Below are 21,924 nucleotides of genomic sequence, written 5' to 3'. Positions count from 1 at the left end.
AAATGGGCCTTTCTTATGCACAGGATGTTGTAATAAATTGTCTATGTACAAATTTAAATTTAGGTCTTATCACATTTACTTTATTTACACTGTATCTCATCGCTCTTTTTACTTTAATCAGCTCCCCTCGTACTTGCTCAGATGTGACAGAGAGATCTGCCAAGATCTGCAGTACTGTGATCTGTGTAGGAGAAACAGCTCAGCCTAAGAAGACAGAGCTACCCAAAAAATACCCTCAGCCCTCAGAAACACAACCACCCTGAGTTATATTAACCCAGAAGTCCTCTGATCCAGATACCTTTCAGATCTAGGGCTAAAGCTGCACCTTTTCATCACATCCAGCACCCACAGAGTCACTGGAAACAGGAAGTCAACCATGTCTACCTGTAAAATGAAAGATCCTGTCCAGGTGGTCTGGCTTTGTCCGGTGCTGCTAGAACCAGGTGTTAATCTTGTTATATTAATTCTTTATTTTTCCATCAGAGTTTGGACAATAAAAACTCATTATTGACCATAAGCCTAAAATTTAAATATAGCCAGATATAAAGTTAAATCTTTAAAAATGATTCTGAATTCCAAACCTCTGCTCCATGGTACTTTTATGCTATAATTTGGGCATATGATATGATCAATGACAGGGGTATTCTGGTTTGTGCTGTTTTTGGAGACAGGGCTATTGTGGTTTCAAGAGTAGCGATCACATGATTCAGAACACACAAATAGCCTGCCTGGACTTGACAAGCTGAAATGAATCCCACACAAACAAACCAACACCCACACATACACCCAGAAAATGCAAAAACAGTGAGGCATTTCTTGCGCACAGTATGCTATGATACTTTCAGAACTAGTTAAGGGCCAAAGTGTTACAGTACACAAAAGAAAAAAAAGAAAAAAAGAAAAAAAAACAAATAAACAGTGTCGAATTCACTGAATGCTGAGTACTGAAAGTATAACACATCTCACATCAGTTCTCTTAACTGACCCTTTTGTGTTTCAGCTGAGTCATTGTAAATTTTTGGTTTGTAAAAAAAAACATTCAGAAACCACTGTAGTGTGAAAACTATTCAAAAAATGTCAAATAATTGCTTGGCCATCTTTGATAGCATTTGTTAACAGTGCTGACTGTTGATCTAATGCAGAAAAAGGGTAAATCGGGGCATATGACTCACTACTGTCAAATCACATTTAATTTTTAATTGCTTACTGTATTTCTGTACTTTCTACTTGGTCATTTTTCCTTTAATAAGCCTGCTTTTTACCTCAGAGATCCAACAGAGGAGTAACACAGGCACATTTAAACTGCAAAGTGAACTCTATTGTGAACATGAATGGTGTTAGTATGTGCAGATGCACTCACATTACTGCTGATTCAAAATAGAAATCCAGATAAATACAGGGATGGATAAATCAGGTGGTAAAACAAGGAAAATATGTGGCTGTAAATACAACCACATATTTTCCTTGTTTTCCCACCTGAATCCATACTCAGTTGTCTGCCCACCCTGGTTATCTAAGAGTGACATGTTGCTTTTTGAGGCACCTCTTCTAAGTGAATGATTGGAGTATTAAAGAGCAGAGTGGGTTTTCTGTTTACTTTTTAAGACAAGTGAAATAACAGGTGCTTTAATTCCCTCACCTGAAGTGCATCCAGAGCCTGATAACATCTGACTTCATATTCAAATACTGAAATGCTGAAACATTTAACTCCCATGTTTGAATTAGCTGTGCTGTAAATTAGTATGGGCAAGCTCAGGGAAAAAAAAAACAGACTGCAAGTAAATGAAAAGCTATTTATAAGCCAAAAGAGCTGGCTCTTATTCGTGAGCTAAGCCAAGTGATACTTACTTAAAAGGAGTTAGAATGCCCATCACTAAGCTATATGAACATTAGTGTTAGCATTATGTATAGTCTGCAGAGCCTGTGTGGCAACACACTATGAATGAAAAATACAAGTTAATTTGGGGAATGCACAAACAGATTTTCTGTTTTTCTGCCTCTTTTTGTATTTTTCTGTTCCACTCATAACTTTGGTTTGTATTTTTTTCCTCTTTCAACCTTCAGAAAATTCTATCCATACAGAAGCTACTGCTTGCTAGTTTGCTTACACTGGTTAGCATTCACATAGTGGCATCATTACATGAAAAACATGGAACAGACAGTTATAACCTGGATCAGGTGTGATGCTGCACCAACTGCTAGACAATTTCAATATTAGCAGAGAACAAAACATTTAAGATATATATTCTTATATATTTTTAAAAATTTATTTAACATTAATGTAGCAAATAAATCTCATTTGTAGTTGTCTCTTGGCTAATAAAGACTTCCACTAGATAAGCAGATAATAAGCCTTTTTTAGAAAGTTGTTCATGAACTTCATGGGGAATCCCATTACAGTATAAAATGAGGCACTTTCTCAGAAAGCAGTGCTTGTGCAATACAGGGCAACACTGAAAATGGAGGTGATCACATGATCCTTACTCACTGGTGGGACAAAAAAAAACCCCATTATGATGTATGGGAGAAACTAAGCAATATCAACATCTTCCCCTATTACCACCAAGTTACATAAGGTTTAAGGGGACAAACAATCAATCACACAAATCAAACTACAGAAAGGTTACAGATAACATGCATAAAATGACAAATAAATACAGCATGTTTTACATATAAGACGACATATTAGTAGAACACAAGGATGTACTAGTAGTCTAGCATTTGTTTCTCATTGCAGTACAATCAGTCTCTTCTCTTCAGACATGAGTTTAGGGATACACAACCTTAAAACCTACCCAGTGTATTGTTTCCTTAAATTATAAAACATTAGACTCACAGTTCAGGTCTGAATACATGACCGGATCCTCATCAAAGCACTTCGTCTGTCTGTTGCTTTTCAGGAGGCTGTTTAAAGTCTTTCATTGCATGCAGTGAACTTTTGTCAACCACATCTCCCGAATCCCACAGGGAAACGTCCCCACTTTCCAGTGCACGGCTGCAGCCTTTTAGGGTGGTTAACACCCAGCAGCGAAATTTCCCAGAGAGACTTATGTAGATCAGAGGGTTGACAGAGCAGTGGAGAAAAGCCAGGACTGCTGTGAGCTTCACTGCTGTCCATCTGTGCTGCTCACATGTTCCTGACGGCTCTGCCGAGCCTCTGTGATCGAGATGTATCGTGTCCACCAGGAGGGCAATGTTGTAGGGGGTCCAACAGATGAAGAATGCCAGCACCAGGGGCAGGATGACACGTATGGCCCTCTTTTTCTGCGCACACCGAGAGCCTCGCTGTAGCCGCACCAGGATGCAACCGTAGCAGTAGAGCAGAACGACGGCTGGAAGGAAGAATCCCAACACATGGTAGAGCAAACGGGAGGCTAGACCCCACCTTGGAGAAGAATAACTGTGGGCACACTCCATATTTTCTTGCCTTTGGTCTCTGGCAGCCTGTAGGTACTTCCAATCAGGGATAGAGAGCAGCAGAGAGAAGAACCACACAGTAATGCAGCTGAGCTGGATCAGCTGAGGCTTCCTACGAGAGTACATCTGCACAGCATGGACAACAGACAGGTAACGGTCCAGACTGATGCAGGCCAGCAGGAAGATGCCACAATAGAAGTTGATCTATAAATTTGAGGAAAAAAAATTCAATCTGTTCAATGGCCTCTATAACAGTGCAGATGTAGTTACAGCACAGTGAACGTACAGTTGAAGAAACAGAGCTCCGCCTCTCTCAAACTTTATTGTTGCAAAATACAGCTACGCTGAACCTACCTTAAACAGTGCTCCAGTGATCTTGCAGAGCGGAGTGCCAAAGGTCCATCCTTGCACTGCCTCCACCGCCCACAGGGGCATTGTGAGAAGCAGCAGGGTGTCGGCCACAGTCAGGTGCAGAATGATAATGTCCATCACGCTCCAGCTCTGCTTCTTCTGCCACAGCACCCCCAGCACCAGGCTGTGGCCCATCAACCCCAAAACAACCACCAGAGAGTGTAGGACGGGGATGAAGATGGCCCAGAACTTGGAGGAGTTACTAGGATGGCATTCTTCCTTATACTCATAGTCCGTGTAGTCAAAGGTGCTGTTTTGCTCAAAGAGTCCCCGCAAATCGAGCTCCATGTCTGACTGAAAAAATACAGACGTTTATCTGGACTATGTGGCAAGGTTATGCGAGAGAAAGGATATATAGCAGCAGTCACATGACTGCGTTTCAAAACAGGGGCTAGCAGGGTGAGATATAGGTTCTACGCCGCGTCGAGTAGCTAGCTGACCACTCATGACAAAACCAGAAAACCCCCAGACACCGCCTACAGTGGTCACAGGTTGTCCCACGCATACGTAACCAAAGGAAACATTCGGATTTTACAGAAATGTGAGGTCGGGACCGAGTCTCTGAGAGTTTATGCTATTCAGCCATAAGAATGCCTGGCGGCTTCTGTAGCTGCAACACGGGATACGTAGCTAGTGGTTTATTTTACTTTAGTCATTATGTAGAAATTGTGTTATATTCACAATGTAAAGCTTTTTCAAACACACAGAAATGCACGCTGAATAATAAATGTAATATACAAAAATACTATATTTATGTACTTGCATACTACAATTATATCATTTTTTAATAAACCTTAAAGTTATGTTAAGCAGACTGACAAGACAAAAACAAAAAATAAACCACCGAGTCTGTGTAAATCTGTGTAATTAGGCATATTTAGGAGTGAGAGCTAGACAAAAAAAAGGGGGGAAAGAGAGTCACATTACAGACTCCCAGTACAACTGCAGGCACATTTTCAAGAATGTGGAAGAAACTTACAGCAACAGTCATGCTTCAGTTTCCGCTTCTTTCACTCGCGCTCACTCAGCGACTCTCAAGTTGTCCTTTTCGTGCGAAAACGCCCGTTCCGATGCTCGCAAAAACATAGTAATCAATGCGTACGCGGAAACAGCGTGTAATAGAGGACGGACATGTCAACATTGCTGGAGAAGTCGTTTCTAACACTGAGCGGGGAGTGCAAACACAACTGTTTGTGTTACCGCTCTCTCTTTCTTTACTTCTCCCCGCGTCACAGTAAAGCCACCAAAGCTTTGAAGTAACTTCATATTATTACTATTCTAACTAGTAGCAAACATTTGACCTTTCATTTGCGCCATACAACGTACATTCAACAGGTACTGCAGCACTCTAGCACGCTCTTGTGACAAACATTCAAAATTACAGTAGTTGGTAAAAAACAAAACACAAAAACGTTGGCTGACAACTTGTGTCTTACTAGGTTACCACAGCCCTTTAGTAATGTTAGTAATAATGTAGACTGTATGTACTTATTACCCACAAGTAAGCGGGAATAATTTGTGCAGCTTTAATGATTACCAAGGGCATGTATCCTGTATCAACTTGTGGTTGCTCTTTAGTCTCAACCGCAAATAACAAGGGAACAAACAGGTCACCCAAGAGGTAATTTATGCAGCAGTATCTCCACTTTAACATACCACAAACACACTGAACACACACTTTTTAAAATAGGTTTTATACAGGTTTCTAAGTAAATAATCAGGTAGTACTTCTTAACACACTAGACAATGAATAGGAAATAAACATTGTTAAGAAAATACTATTTAGGAGTGTCGACACATAATGCTTTTCAAAAAACAAAAAGTAGTGGGGCATTCCTATGGGATATTCCAGAATGTGTGTTTACCAACACATATAATGTTTTTCAAAAAACAAAAAGTAGTGCGGTAGTTCTGTGGGATATTCCAGAATGTGTGCTTAACAAACAAATGTTTTAATGAATGTTTTTATGTATAAATTCAAAATGGTAGAATGTTTTACGCATAGCTACTTCATTTATGTAGTGGCATGGTTGTCTTATGGTTGAACTTTATAGATTACAGGAAGAAGGCTAATGTCCACAGGTTTTACATATGCCGATTCTGAGTTGCCTGCACCAAACTATACACTTCTATACAGTTCTATACAGTTCTCCTGGCAACTGCCAAACTCAGATTCATCCATCTGATTGCCAGACAGAGAAGCGTGATTCGTCACTCCAGAGAACACATCTCCACTGCTCTAGAGTCCAGTGGCGGCATGCTTTATACCACTGCATCTTTGCATTGCGCTTGGTGATATAAAGCTTGGATGCAGCTGCTCAGTCATAGAAACCCATTCCATGAAACTCTCTATGCACTGTTCTTGAGCTAATCTGAAGGCCACATGAAGCTTGGAGGTCTGTAGTGATTAACTCTGCAGAAAGGTGGCAACCTCTGTGCACTATGTGCCTCAGTATCCACTGACCCTGCTTTGTCATTTTACGTGGCCTACCACTTCCTGACTGAGTTGCTGTCATTCCCAATTGCTTCCACTTTGTTATAATACCACTGACAGTTGAGTGTGGAATATTTAGTAGCGAGGAAATTTCACAGCTGGACTTGCACAGGTGGCATCCTAGCGTGGTACCATGCTGGAATTAACTGAGCTCCCATTCTTTCACAAATATTTGTAGAAGCAGTCTGCATGCTTAGGTACTTGGTTTTATACACCTGTGGCCATGGGTGTGATTGCAACACCTGAATTCAATGATTTGGAATGGGGAATGAATATTTTTGGCAATATAGTGTATATTTACATACACACACACACACACACACACACACACACACAATGCTTCTGAATTTGTAGGAGGAAGTGACAGTTTATATTTGGAAAAAGTAGGTGTTTAAATCATAATATTCAATCCATGGGCTCCTAAAGTCCCAAGAGTGTAGATCAGGTCTTTTTTTTTGAATTTCTTAATTTCATTGGTGCCATAGCAACAACTGGCAATGCAAAGAGAGATGTCATTAATGCATGTTCATTAGTATTAATAATGCACTGCCATTGGAAACAACAAATCCTTAATTCTATAATATTAGCCATTGCTTTATTTGTAGGTGTCACAGCATGGCCCCCTCTCTTAGACTCCGTTTGTGTGTGTCTGTCCATCGTCATGCCCCTGCTGTTTTAATTGTTCATGTCACAACTGTTTGTAGTTATGTTCATTGTTAACACAAGTATTTAAACCCCTATTGTTCTGATGTCTATTGTCTGTGTTTGATGCAGTGTATATCATACGTCACAAGTAAATGCAAGTGTCGCCTAGTGCTGATAGTCGCTACATTGCTGCTGTTTTGTCTGTCTTTTTTGTTCATTGTGTTCTTAGTTTTGGCTTTGTCTGTCGTGTTATTAAAGACCTGTTTCATTAAGGAGACTTGCCTCGACATCCCACTCCCTCAACACGGCTTGTTACGGAAGGATAATAAGCCAGCATTCTTGTTGTCTTAACATTATATTGTTATAGGTCAGTGTTTCCACTCTCTGAACAGGTAAAACATCATCTATGACTTCCTCAGGAAACCCACAGTCTTGAAAATATTCACGCATTTCCATAGTTTTCTGGGGGAAGTATTCTCACTGCAAATGCACTTAGGTCTTAGTAGCTATGAGTAAGGGATAGAGTTTTTTCAGGTCTTGGAAAGTAAAAAGTTGTATTGCAAATAGGAATGAGAGTCTGTATGTTTATAATAGATGGTGGTGTTTAAACATTAGTTTCTAAACATTCAAAAAGGTTATACTCATGCCAGGATATGCTATATGCCATGTATATTCCAGAGCTGGGTGGAACATGGAGAAGGAAGAAATGAACAGTTGGAGCTCTTCAAATGTGCATGTACCAATACCAAAAATGTTATCAGTGTATCTCAGGAATGCTAAGGGTAATGTGTACTTCAGTATTTTGTTCAAAAAAAGGTTGCTCAATGAATCCAACAAAGAAGTTAGCATAGGATGGTACTAACTCTTCATATTTGTGAGTAGTACATAGAGTGAAAGCTCAAGCAAATCAGAGTTAACAGTGTTAAGGGAATATCTGTGGGAGGGTTCTTCTCAGGACTTGTATCAAGAAAAGGCTTTAAAGCTCTCAAACCATCTTCATTAGGGATGACTGTGTATAAATTTTTAAATGTCCAATTGAAAAAAAGCAAAGAATTGGCAGGTAGCATTTCTTTTTTCAGACTTTCAAGGATTTGTAGAAAGTGTGAAAATTAACATGTAGGTAAGTAATGAACAAATGGTTGATAAATCTCATACGGAAACCGGGACATTATTTCTGTTGGGCAGGAACAAGAAGGTACAATAGGACGTCCAAGATTGTTTTCCTTATGAATTTTAGGGAAGAGATGAAACGGATACAGCAAGGATTATCCATAATAAGATTCCTTGCAGAATCAGGGAGGTGTACTGCTGAAATGGCATGATTAATAATGAATGTGGGACTGTAACTCTAGAGTGATGTCACAGCTGTTCTGCCTATAAAAAACTACTATCAGAGACACAATGTGCTGCCGTTGACTGCTCACCTCCCCAGTGGTAAAAAATGTCCCACCTAATTTAAATGTAGTTTTCACAAGAGTGCGCATCACACTTTTTTAAGTATATAACTCACCTTGAAATAGATTATAATGTCTGAAGGATAACTAAGAATCTGAAAAAGTATCAGCAGTTGATTAGTAAAGGTTCAATCACTTCGGGTACAATTTCTTTTGTGTGGGCAGCAAATCTACAGTAGTAAATGGGTGGAAGATTTTGAATGTGAGATCAGAGTTAGTTCAGACTCTTGGATAGGAGTAAAAGATTCTAGAGTCTTTTTTGGCTCGGCTGTTCTGATCTCTAAGTAACTACTACATTAATAATCTGAATGTTATCTCTAATGTGCTTAATTTTCTCATTGAAAACTCATTATTGCTATGTGATGTGGTAATCTGAGCTTTGGTTTTATTCCTAATTACAGGTACAATTGTACTAAATAAAAATCAAGAATTCTTTTTATTTTCTATTAGGGTTGAGAAGTAAGATGTTCGAGATGTAATAAGTGCCTTTCTATACTTAAGAAGGCTCTCCTTCCATGTGAACTGACAGACCACAAGTTTAGTGTGACGCCATTACATTACATCTTTTCAGTATTCTGTTTTAAATTGCAAATGTGATCAGTATTCCCTGGTACTAATTTTATATCCATTTTTTTTTCTTAAGTGAAGCAGCATCATTGAGTGTGCAGCAAAATACTGATTCTAAGCGTTCAGTCATTTGATCAAGTTCTGTGGGGTTTGAGAGTATCCCAGTCATAAATGATAAGCATGGGAGATTTGCAATAAATCTAGATGCAGTGATAACGTGATCATGCGTTTGGCGTGGTAGTGAGGCTAGGTCACTCTTGTGGCTCATATGTAGTTCAGATGAAATGAGTGAATGGTCTCAGACTGGCATAGTATGACAATGTTCTCCATGTTTATACCATACATCTGTACTAAATCAAGAGCATGTAAACCACAGTGTGTGGATTCTCTTATACATTGAGTGAAACAAATTGATTCTAGGTAAAGAACTATTGTAACAGCCCGAGTGCCGCAGGGCAAGGAGCAGGGCATACAGAATCGTTTGACAGAGACAGACATTTATCGATGAACATTGAACACATTGGCACTCGCATCCAACACAAGCGGTGAACACAAACACAGGCATTGAGACGGTGGGCAATAGCACAAACATGAACTTTAACAGGGACAATAACTGTGAACATGAACGCGAACAATGACAATAATGCACACACTGACAAGGGTTTAAATAATCTCAAACATGACAAGAATAAACTGATTCAGGTGTGCGCTTAATGACGAACTCCCACTGCACGCGGCAGGCCATACCACATGACCAGCGAAAGGGGAGTGTTCCATGACAAATATAATTAGACTATACTAAACTACACTCTGTTCTAGTATAGAACTTTATTTGATACTGATATTAAAGTAATGACATAAAAGATAATTAAGGAGTGAACATTAATTCTTCAGGCCAATTTGAAAGAGAAGACCTCACAAGAAATTATATGGACAATATATTGCATCAGGAGTGTCCAGCTACAATGTAAGAATCTAGGTCCTAAAGTAGGTGAAATTATGCTAATTTAAGCAGAAATAAATTAACAGCATAACAGAAATGTAGAGAACCAGAATATAGACAGACTTGAGGGGCTCCCTGAGTTGGATTTACCCCCCTAATGGGTGGTAAATCGTGGCTTGTTTGGGGAATGTCATATGCTACCTTTTTAAAGATGTTGCTATTTCAGTGACATCACATGCTTGTTTACAGCTTTCACTGGTGCAATGCGTATGGATAACGGTGTATGCGTAGGAATAACAGAACAGTTAGTATGCTTTTCAAGACCATTAATGGGGAAAATGTTCTTCATTCACATGCAGCTACATCAGCCGATACCACTGAATGTTTATGCAAAAGCTTTCGCAACCAAGGATTGACAGAAATTATTGTTTCCAACAATGATGCTTGCTGTTGTGAGTGCAGAATTCAAATAATTACTGGCAAAGATTGGAACAATGCGTGTGATGCCACACTTGATCTTACACATACAGACTTAAAAAGGAAGATGACATACAAGCAGTTTAAGCAGGAGGAGAGTCATAATAAGCAATGCCAACATCAACAGTTCAGGTAAGGAGGTGTGGTATGGAAAAAGAATGTCAGTCATGGTCTGGAATTTTGGGGAGGGGGGTTGCACGTAGTAAAAAAAAAAAAAGTCCATTTGCAAATCTGTATACACCAATTACTATTGCAAGCATGTAATTTTGTCTTATAACTAAAATCTTAAAGAGGAGGGAAATATGTAGTAATGTGCATAGAGAGGCATAACTGAGAACAGGCAGTATATGTTTTTCTAATAACCACCTCTAATAACCACTAGATGGCACTAGAGCCAAATTTCCAAAGAGTACAAGGAAGAATACAAGGTTGGTTGGTATGTTCATGGGAGAAAAAAAGCAGGGGGTTGTGACTTTGGTTTGTAAATAAAGTATAGTTATATAATTAGTATAGTGTATAGTACATAGGTTTGTATAATTCAGTGTAATATTGTTTTGTTTTTTGTCAATTAGAAAATTGACTAAAGCTTAAAGCAACAGGTTTCCGACACTTACTGGGGTTAATGTTTTTGATAAGTTGTAAGTCTTTATTTTAAATTAACAGTCATTTTGACACTTTATTCAATAATGTAGCAAGCAATGAGAAACTCTCCCGGCGTGTATATTCAAAGCCTGTTAGCTAGGCCTGGATAAATTAGCTAACTAGCTAACGCTGTAAATGTGATCGATATGTAAGAACGCACAGATGATACCGCTCTAAAAACGTTCTTGAAATATGAACTGGGGCATCATCTAATTTAATCAGATACTTTTATTATCTACTATTTAAACAAGGCACAGATTCCACTGTTGACAGAGACCTCTAACAGCCTTTCAACGCTTCAGGTTCAGACAAGTAAAGCCGCGTTGATGTGATCCGATTTCCAGCCTGCGGCGTACAGACTAACCGGGTATTTATGTTTCACACGGAGGTTGTCAGTGAATCCCCTGGGGTCCACGCCCACACAGGAGAGTGGTGAAAGGTGACAGAGGAAAAAGAAAATACAAAACTCCCTTTAATGTCGTTTTAGGGGAAATTTTGAAGGTAACTGGATATAACATTCTTTATACGGAAACATTTATTTTTCACAGATTTAAAAAAACAACTGCATGACCTCTAAAGCCGTGTAATATGGCTACAGAGAAATGTCATCAGGCAGAAAAGCCGCTAAGATGACAAGAGCCAAACAATCACTGCAACACTAAATTGTTGCAAACACCCAAATGTTCCAAAGGTGTTTTTTTGTTTGTTTGTTTGATGTTGTTTTTTTTTTTTTTAATCTTCTTTTTTTTCAGGAAGTGTGTTTCACATTTTGTCAGGACATAAGATGAATAAGGCATTCAAATTTTAAGAAATGTGTTTGAAATACAGTGCTAGCAGTTAAGAAAATCTGCAATGCTTCATGTTACAGGCCATTTCATGCTTCCACACGAAGCACAAAATACTATGTAACTAATATACTAATGTAAAGTAATACAAGCAGTTTGTTCCTGTGCAACCTTACAAGCATGCATGAATAGATGTATAATTAGTTTGTAATAAAAATAATCTGGCCTCTCAGTGGGGTAAATCAAACCTCAAATCACCCTCTGAACTTCACTCTCCCAAAATTGAGATATATGAGCTGAGAACATGTTACTTCCATGTAACCTCCTGTGCAGCTGAGAAGTGATGATGATGATGATGATGCAACATGTTGACATGCAATCATTTTTACTGCATGATTTGGACAGATTTCGTGGAATTACAAAATGGCATCAGCATGTGCACTGTACTCACATTTCAGTTGTTTATATTTGCTGGTATGTCACCAAAAAGTAAAACAAAAAGTTTGAGTAATACATTCTCAATTCTCCTCTTTAGTTATCACTAGTGAAATTGCCAACCAGCTGCCTTTTCAAATAAAGAAGAATAGCCCTTGGGGAACAAAACTGATGACTAAGCTTCTTGTAAGATAATAAGAGAAGAAGAGATGAAAAACAATGTCCAGAGCCAGAGAAGGGTTTCACTTCCTGTCTAAGACCAAGAAACCCTCATCACTTATTTTAGATGTGAGTATACAAAAGCAATGGCCTTTGCATGATTGCCTGGTGGAGTAGAACCATCAATATCAATGTCACAGAGAAAATTTACTTTCTTTGCATAAGATAAACAAGAAGAAAACTTGATAATGATAATGATGAAATGTCACTTGTTAAAACAGCTAACAGTATACTGGAATTATGAAAACGCCACTTTACAACTGATATGTACATTATTTGTTTAAAAGATTATTTGTAATATCTTTAAATGATCATTTATAAAATTTGTAACAAAGCATAACATTTATCCCCACACACTGTTCTACAGTCCTCTATTTAGAATCTGTAGTTAATTTGCCTTTAGCCTTCCTGTATCTCTGATTCTCTTTTATACCTTCCATCTTCTCCAGATACACACCATTTGTCTAATGCTCTGCTGACCAGACACTCCTCAATCCCTTCCATCATCTCAGGCCATAACAGAGAAGTAAGAGGTGTTCTCGCTGTCCGCAGAGCTGAAGGACCCTGGTGGCCTGTGCTTTGATCCCTGACCCTGCGCCAATCCTCTCAGCCTCAGGCTGCCTCGTGGGCCTAGTGCCTCCTTGCACATCAGAGTGAGCTCGCGGCGGAACTTGACCCCCACGAGGCCGTAGAGCAGTGGGTTGAGGGCGCAGTGTGAGAGGCCCATGCTCTCCGTAACCAGGATGCCTATGTCCAGCATGCGGTGGAGACCGCAGCTGCTCTGAATCAGCCCCAGGAGCTGGAGACTGTCCGTCATCTTCAGGACATTGTACGGTGCCCAGCAGGCCACGAACACAGCCACAAGGGAGATGATGAGCCTGAGCGAGCGCCGCTTCTGCCGCCGGGTGCTGGCATGGCAGAGCGCCTGGAAGATACGCACATAGCAGTAGAGCATGACCAGCAAGGGGAGCCCGAAGCCCAACAACAGGTTCAGCAGCTGCATGGCGAAGTGCCAGCGCTCGGCATTGCCGCCGGAGATGTCCACGCGGCAAACCTGGTGGACACCGCTGCCACGCAGTTCCTGGACGTCCCGGAAGTGGATTTCAATAGCAGCCAGGCCCAGGCAGCAGACCCAAATCAGGGCGCATGCCAGCTGAGCAAGGCAAGTATTGCGGCGCCAGCTGGTGTGTACGGCATGCACGATGGCCAGGTAGCGGTCGAAGCTGATGCAGGCCAGGAAGAGCACACCGCAGTAGATGTTCAGCCAGAAAAGCGCCCCTGCCAGCTTGCAGAGTGTGATGCCGAACACCCACCCATAGATCCACTGCATGGCGAAGAGCGGCAGCGTCAATGCCAGGAGAAGGTCGGAGATGGCCAGATGCAGCAGGAAGGTGTCGGTCAGGGAGAAGGAGCAGTGGTTGTGGTGGGTATGCCGGTAGCGCTGCACCACGCAGACCACCAGCACGTTCCCCACCAGGGCCAGGATGAAGATCATGATATAGACCACAGGGATGAAGAGCTGAGTGAACTGCCATGTCTCCTCCAGAGTGCAGGGAGAAGCATCCATGTCATCTTCTTTGGAGTATGTGTAGTTATCAAACCAATATCCTTCATACTGAAAAAAGATCAAAGTTGATGTTGAAGTGGAATATTTATATTATCCAGAGCGACATACATAGTCTTGTCAGTAGGAGGGTATACATGCTTTTAAAATGTATTAGATGACATATTGCGACTGTCACGGTAGGCCGGTCATCCAGCATGAGGGACACACCCACTGCTGCACAGAACCACGCACAGCACCTGGCCCGGTCCCAATCACCCATTTACAGATCATACTCACCTGTTCCTTGTCTCCCTTGTCTTTATTGAAGCCCACAGGTTCCTGAAGTCGGCACTACACATTAGTGGACTATAGAGTGACGTGCCGCTCATCAGCACAGTGCTAAGCCTACGCATTGGTTATTTTTGTTTTCATTATTGCTGTGTTGCAGCTTATTGACCTAGTTGACTAATGGAGAATAAAGACTCATCTGCCTCACCCTCGCCTGTCGCTCTCTCTATGCCACCACCGCCACAGACTCTTTAGTGGATGGGGCTTTTATTAAGTTACATCACTTAATTAATCACAACTCGAAGATTCCATTTGAGTAAAATTAATGGTTACATTTATAGTGAGATGTTTTTTAGAGGTATGATACTACATTGGGGAATGTATTCAAAAGTGTTTGAAAAATCTTTACGTGCACGTATTTGCAGTATTTGTTTATGAGAAGTGATGATTTCATAGTTCATAGTAACTTAATATTGTGGTTTATTGTGTGCCTTTGATGTGTCATCATGTTCATGACTTGTGCAGATATCTTCTTGCATGTTCTATAAAAATGATCATTCCGTCTATAAAAATGATTAGTACTTACATAGTCTTCAGTGGCTACCTGTGAGACCATTGTCACAGAGAAGAGAAATCAGGAATACTGTCACTATTCACTCCCTTTGGCTGTCTTTCTAAATATTCAGAACAGAGGGAGAGAGACTGGGATGCAAAAGAGAAGAAAGGAACATAGAATCAGAATCTTCACCAAATACTCAAATGCTGTGGTTCAATAATTTAAGAGGAAATTTGACAGGACACATTTGAGAATTGAAAACCAAACGTAAAGAAGCAAATCAAAACAACAGCAGCTATAGACAGACACACACATAATTGGACTGGATAAACAGAGTGTGTGTAACATTTAAAAGTTCCACACCAGCATCCATTTTTATTTCACAGCCTTTGTGTTTACACTCTTACTTTTGAGAGTGGAATGAAGGTGGAATGGTTAGAGAGAACCTTTTTGTAGCAGTATGTGGACAATCTATGAGGAACAGACACTGACAGGAAATGAAAGCCCTGAAGATTTCCCAACTGAAGCTTTACTTCTGCCATCACGGTCACTGTTAATCCATGCAGTTTAACACTTTGAATGTTTGAAAGTGGTCTACACAACAAAAAAAGATCAGAAAAAATATCTGTACTTTGCATACTGTAGTTTGCATATCTAACTGGGCAGTTACGTTTGACACTGAGGTTGTCAATGAATCCGCTGGGGTCCACGCCCACACAGCAGAATAGTAAAAGGTAACATAGAAAAAAGAAAATTCAAAACACTCCTTTTAATGTCGTTTTATGGGAAAATGGAAGGTAACTGGATATAACACTCTTTATACGTGTAAGGTTTCCAGCAGGAACCAGGTGAGAGGCAGAACGCAAATGCAGAAGGCGGTTTAATGAGCGAGGGCAATAAAAACACGGGAGGTTAATAAACAGAGACACGGGGAAAACACCGAGGCAAAGTAACACACGAACTAGGCAAACTCAAAAGCAAGGGCGACGACTGTGATAGCGAGAATAATCTGAACACGACGGAACAAACCAAACTTACTAAAACAACCGACAAACCGAAATACAAGACACAGGGCTTAAATAACTGAGAATGATGAATACCAAGCAGACACGGGTAAACATAATGAACTGCGAAAACCAAAACAAGGACTGGGAAAGGAGGAAGCAATGACAGATGCGAAAAACCAGACGAGGGGCGGAGAAAACGAAACTAAAGAACGGAACAACAAGTAGGAAAAGGAAAACAGACGCGACAGGGAAACCATGGAAACAGGGACGCCAGGAGGGTGGCCAAGCATGACAATACGGAAATATTTATTTTTCACAGATTTAACAAACATCAGTGCATGACCTTTAAAGCCGTGTAATGTGGCTTCCTTTGTAGCTGTAATATGGCTACAGAGAAATGTCATCAGGCAGACAAGCTACTAAGATGACAAGAGCCAAACAATCACTGCAACACTAAATTGTTGCAGACACCCAAATGTTCCAAAGGTGTTTTTTGTTTGTTTGTTTGATGTTGCTTTAAAAAAAAAATCTGTTCTTTTTTTTCAGGAAGTGTGTTTCATATTTTGTCAGGACATAAGATGAATAAAGCATTCAAATTTTAAGAAATGTGTTTGAAATACAGTGCTAGCAGTTAAGAAAATCTGCAATGCTTCATGTTACAGGCCCTTTCATGCTTCCAAACGAAGCACAAAATACAATGTAACTAATATACTAATGTAAAGTAATACAAGCAGTTTGTTCCTGTGCAAGCTTACAAGCATGCATGAATAGATGTATAATTAGTTTGTAATAAAAATAATCTGGCCTCTCAGTGGGGTAAATCAAACCTCAAATCACCCTCTGAACTTCACTCTCCCAAAATTGAGATATATGAGCTGAGAACATGTTTCTTCCATGTAACCTCCTGTGCAGCTGAGAAGTGATGCTGATGATGCAACATGTTGACATGCAATCATTTTTACTGCATGATTTGGACAGATTTCGTGGAATTACAAAATGGCATCAGCATGTGCACTGTACTCACATTTCAGTTGTTTATATTTGCTGGTATGTCACCAAAAAGTAAAACAAAAAGTTTGAGTAATACATTCTCAATTCTCCTCTTTAGTTATCACTAGTGAAATTGCCAACCAGCTGCCTTTTCAAATAAAGAAGAATAGCCCTTGGGGAACAAAACTGATGACTAAGCTTCTTGTAAGATAATAAGAGAAGAAGAGATGAAAAACAATGTCCAGAGCCAGAGAAGGGTTTCACTTCCTGTCTAAGACCAAGAAACCCTCATCACTTATTTTAGATGTGAGTATACAAAAGCAATGGCCTTTGCATGATTGCCTGGTGGAGTAGAACCATCAATATCAATGTCACAGAGAAAATTTACTTTCTTTGCATAAGATAAACAAGAAGAAAACTTGATAATGATAATGATGAAATGTCACTTGTTAAAACAGCTAACAGTATACTGGAATTATGAAAACGCCACTTTACAACTGATATGTACATTATTTGTTTAAAAGATTATTTGTAATATCTTTAAATGATCATTTATAAAATTTGTAACAAAGCATAACATTTATCCCCACACACTGTTCTACAGTCCTCTATTTAGAATCTGTAGTTAATTTGCCTTTAGCCTTCCTGTATCTCTGATTCTCTTTTATACCTTCCATCTTCTCCAGATACACACCATTTGTCTAATGCTCTGCTGACCAGACACTCCTCAATCCCTTCCATCATCTCAGGCCATAACAGAGAAGTAAGAGGTGTTCTCGCTGTCCGCAGAGCTGAAGGACCCTGGTGGCCTGTGCTTTGATCCCTGACCCTGCGCCAATCCTCTCAGCCTCAGGCTGCCTCGTGGGCCTAGTGCCTCCTTGCACATCAGAGTGAGCTCGCGGCGGAACTTGACCCCCACGAGGCCGTAGAGCAGTGGGTTGAGGGCGCAGTGTGAGAGGCCCATGCTCTCCGTAACCAGGATGCCTATGTCCAGCATGCGGTGGAGACCGCAACTGCTCTTGATCAGCCCCAGGAGCTGGAGACTGTCGTCATCCATGTCATTTTTTTTAAGCATGCAAATGTGTTTTGTTTTTTTTTTACATTTCTTTTTTTTTTTCCAGGAAGTGTGTTTCACATTTTGTCAGGACATAAGATGAATAAGGCATTCAAATTTGAAGAAATGCGTTTGGAATACGGTGCTAGCTGTTATGAAAATTGGTAATGCGTTCCTCATGTTACAGACCCTTTCATGCTTCCAAAAGTAGCACAAAATACTGTGTAACTAATTTATATCTGATATGAGAACATGTTTCTTTTATGCAACTTCCTGTGCAGCTGTGAAGTGATGATGACGATGGAACATGTTGACGTGCAATAATTATCCTGCACGATTTTGACAGATATTGGAGAATTGCAAAATGGCATCAGCATGTGCACTGTACTCACATTTTAGTTGTTTATATCACACGGAGAGAGTGTGTGTAACATTTAAAAGTTCCACACCAGCATCCATTTTTATTTCACAGCCTTTGTGTTTACACTCTTACTTTTGAGAGTGGAATGAAGGTGGAATGGTTAGAGAGAACAACACCTTTTGGTAGCAGTATGTGGACAATCTATGAGGAACAGACACTGACAGGAAATGAAAGCCCTAAAGATTTCCCAACTGAAGCTTTACTTCTGCCATCACGGTCACTGTTAATCCATGCAGTTTAACACTTTGAATGTTTGAAAGTGGTCTACACAACAAAAAAAGATGAAAGTGGTCTACACAACAAAAAAAGATCAGAAAAAATATCTGTACTTTGCATACTGTAGTTTGCATACCAAATAAGAATTGGGAATTCTATCTATCTATCTATCTATCTATCTATCTATCTATCTATCTATCTATCTATCTATCTATCTATCTATCTATCTATCTATCTATCTCTATCTCTCTCTCTCTCTATATATATATATATATATATATATATATATATATATATATATATATATATATATATATATATGCCTGCACTAAATGCAAATAAAACTGGAAGAAAAAAAAAAGAGAGAGACCAGTCCAAAATTTCATCTCTTCATGTATGGAAGCCATTCCATCACAGGAACACCTCATTCTATCTAAATTAAGTATTGATTGGTTGATCACTTGAACCAAATATTATTTAATCAGCCATGTGAAAGACTGGTAGAAAGCAAGGTTACTCAAACACATACAAATCCAGAGAAACTGATCATTTTGCAGTGGTCTCTCAATTTTTTCCAGATCTATATAATTCACATGGTGCTTTAAAATGTTTTTGTCCTGTGCTCACTGTGCAAATAAAGACCATTCATTCAATAATAAAGCATTTACCCAAGTCAGAACATTCAGAATTCCACAAATATAACTGTTAATCTAGTAACATGCTAATCTAGTAACCTATGACCATGCAATTAAGCAAATATAAAAAAGAAAAGCTACAAAGACAATTCATTCAGTGAACGTCTTACTAGAGGTAACAACTGCAGATTTCAAGATTAACAGAAATGTGATCAGGAAAAATAATAACTTTACAAATAATATCAAAACTCTTTTTTGATTAAAAGTAAAACATACAAATCACAGAACTAACGTTCATTACCTTCTTATCCTTTCTCTCTGACAGAGATGCTTGTCTCGCTGAAGTGGTGGGCTTATGTGTTCAGAGAGGTATCAGGAAATGAAAATATTTTGTTTCTTCCTTAATGACCAGTCTGGTCAGCAGTCAGCATTTTAATATACAGATTTCTTTGTCAGTGTACAAATACTTAGGGATTCTCTTTTTTCTAATCTGTGAGTTAGAGCTTGAAAAAAAAGGCAGAAAATACAGACATGGGTGTAGACACTACAATGAAGCTGTAATAGGACAGGAACATGAATTTTATTGATTCGGTCCAGTTCAGCACACTGGACTTGAAATTAAACAATTCCTGTGAGTTCAAACTGCAGCTTGAGCTTTGATTTGAGGATATTAACATATATAATAAATGGACCAAACATGAACTGGGGGATGATGTATAATTTAGCCAACTGACTTAATCTTAAATCAGTTTGTCATGTTCACTACTTGGTTTTGATTTCTTTGCGGTTGATGTCTGACTGACATTCTTGAAACGGGTCTAACAAGGAGGCTTGAAAACTGAGTAGTGCACTACATGAGGAAGCCAATGCATGTTCCCATGGAACCATCGTATTTGTCTGAAGGTATGGGGTAAGGTTAGGGGTTTGATACAGCTGTGTTTACGCCCACAAGTCGACTTTGTGCTGTCTGCACAAGGGTGACCCCTGCATTTGCTTATTGAAAAGCCACCACAGGTAAATACAATGAGGAGGTTACATGCTGTAATCGGGTGGTTCCTGTTAGGGCGCTGATCATAGTTCCTGCAGTTGTGTTGGATTCTGTCATTCAGGTGAATGTCATTCAGGCCACCTTCTTTCTCAACATTCTCTCCCATAGCTAAGATAGTCTCAACACATCAATACTTTTGAGAAACTGTGGATAGTTTGATACAAAGTCATATTCTGTAACCATAAAGAAAACAGTCTATGACAAGAAGGAAGAAGAGACAAAATGCAGTGAAGAAACATAGAACCAGTTTCTGTGTGAAAATGGCTAACATTTCAGTAACTTTATATCTTTGGATGCTTGGCAATCTGAATGCTTATTTATCTTTTTAAAAAGAGTTTCCCCCACGTTTCAAAGCCATTTTCCATTAAGTATGAATGTCCCATGCTTTAGCCACATTTAGGTGTGCTTAGTTTTTCATATTTATTTAGATGTGGCCTATTTATGGACATTGATGGGAACTGGCCCATATTTCACCAGTTGCCCTTACAGAAATTTGGTTTATACAGGGGACAACAGCAGCACACTTCAGACCTCTTGTTAGCTCTATGTTGTGCATGAACTAATGATACACAGTGACACAGTTGGCACGGAAACAAAAGGCCAACCAATTGACCCTTATGGTCCCTCAAACTGGGGGACAATATAGAAGAAGGGTGGTGCACATAATAAATATGTAAAGACCCTCCAATTAAAGCTGATACTTGGGCATTTTCCTCAGTAACATTGATTCATTTAATATTCAGTACGCTTGAGTACAGAACCAAAATTATTTATATTTAGTTAAAAAAAAACAATTAGATGCATGACTTTGAATCCATTACAGGTTTTCCTACAAACAACACATGACAAAATATGAGAAGGCATACTTCATGATGATAACTACCTAATTTTGGCCAGCACTGTTAGACTACTAAATTCTATCTTGTAGTGACCTCAATCACAGCACAAAGCGGTGCCATTTCCTTCCTTGTATAAGGGGAATGTAACATAAACACATTTAAACACATCTAAAAACGTGCTCTATAACTGGTTAATCAGAAATCCCTCATGTTATTACTTTCTGCTCAAGTTAATTGAAATGCTTCAGTAATTGGTCTGAAAAGAAAACCCATTCTTCACCAATTATTTTAAAAGTGATAATCACATAGAATTTACTGGTGATTTAAAAATGCTTTATTTTCCTTCTTAATTCATGAAACTTAAAGGCAAAATGTTGTCAAATATTTAAAGCAGACGTCTTCTGCTTTTATACTGCATAAAAAAACAGCACAGTATTTTGTAATATCACAACTGAAAATGTTTTGCAATCTATGAGTGAGAACGTCATGTGTACAAATAGGATGTGAGAGCAGAACAAATTCCTCTGCCAGTATACAACTGTTCTGCATAGAAACTAGAACTAACTCTATACATAAATACCTCTTTGGATCCTGGATATTAAATGAGAATTGAGACCATTTTAATAATGTATATGCAGTGTAAACACATTTCACAAGCTCTTTTATGAGAAGAAGAGCATTTCATGCCTGTTGACAGATGAGTAATTCTTTAACTCTTTGCTTTAGGGGTTTGAGAGCCATTACTGTATTTCAAAGGTTTTCTACTGAAAAAAAAAACCCATTAGTGCCTGTTATGCAGTATGGTACAGAGTGAGCTTCAGGGAGAATGTAAGGT

The 21,924-nt window shown here is 39.3% G+C and overlaps 2 protein-coding genes across 4 annotated transcripts; both read right to left on the bottom strand.

Moving 5' to 3' along the window:
- Positions 1-446: 446 nt before the first annotated feature.
- LOC113569070 (C-X-C chemokine receptor type 3-like) lies at positions 447-5,240 on the bottom strand. Its single transcript, XM_035531046.2, has 3 exons — positions 4,808-5,240; positions 3,772-4,122; positions 447-3,621 (listed from the first exon to the last, which is right to left on the bottom strand). The coding sequence occupies exons 1-3, from the start codon at positions 4,817-4,819 to the stop codon at positions 2,869-2,871; spliced, it is 1,116 nt and encodes a 371-aa protein (XP_035386939.1). The 5' UTR covers positions 4,820-5,240; the 3' UTR covers positions 447-2,868.
- Positions 5,241-11,260: 6,020 nt separating this feature from the next.
- On the bottom strand, positions 11,261-19,613 carry cxcr3.2 (chemokine (C-X-C motif) receptor 3, tandem duplicate 2). 3 transcript variants are annotated; one of them, XM_027019458.3, is made up of 3 exons: positions 19,504-19,613; positions 14,910-15,025; positions 11,261-14,104 (listed from the first exon to the last, which is right to left on the bottom strand). In XM_027019458.3, exons 2-3 carry the CDS (start codon positions 14,937-14,939, stop codon positions 12,998-13,000), a joined length of 1,137 nt encoding a protein of 378 aa, XP_026875259.1. In that variant the 5' UTR covers positions 14,940-15,025; positions 19,504-19,613; the 3' UTR covers positions 11,261-12,997. The 3 variants fall into 3 exon arrangements, with proteins under 3 accessions (XP_026875259.1, XP_081552791.1, XP_026875260.1); XM_081696665.1 differs by lacking the exon at positions 19,504-19,613 and adding an exon at positions 15,918-16,125; XM_027019459.3 differs by lacking the exon at positions 19,504-19,613 and adding an exon at positions 15,287-15,630.
- Positions 19,614-21,924: the final 2,311 nt, after the last annotated feature.

This window comes from Electrophorus electricus, chromosome 14 (assembly GCF_041902795.1).
Source record: "Electrophorus electricus isolate QZ-2024a chromosome 14, ASM4190279v1, whole genome shotgun sequence".
In the NCBI taxonomy this organism is placed as follows: Eukaryota; Metazoa; Chordata; class Actinopteri; order Gymnotiformes; family Gymnotidae; genus Electrophorus; species Electrophorus electricus.
Note: the sequence above shows the minus strand (reverse complement) of the source record. Positions and strands in the feature narration are given on the sequence as shown.

What these genes read in the sequence shown, in the direction of transcription:
- LOC113569070 (XM_035531046.2), bottom strand. An exon ending in TCACTGGAGCACTGTTTAAG is followed by an intron (nt 3,622 to 3,771) that starts GTAGGTTCAGCG and finishes TCAAATTTATAG; the next exon opens with ATCAACTTCTATTGTGGCAT.
- cxcr3.2 (XM_027019458.3), bottom strand. Translation starts at nt 14,939, where the DNA reads ATGGTCTCACAGGTAGCCACTGAAGACTAT. An exon ending in AGGTAGCCACTGAAGACTAT is followed by an intron (nt 14,105 to 14,909) that starts GTAAGTACTAAT and finishes ATCTTTTTTCAG; the next exon opens with TATGAAGGATATTGGTTTGA.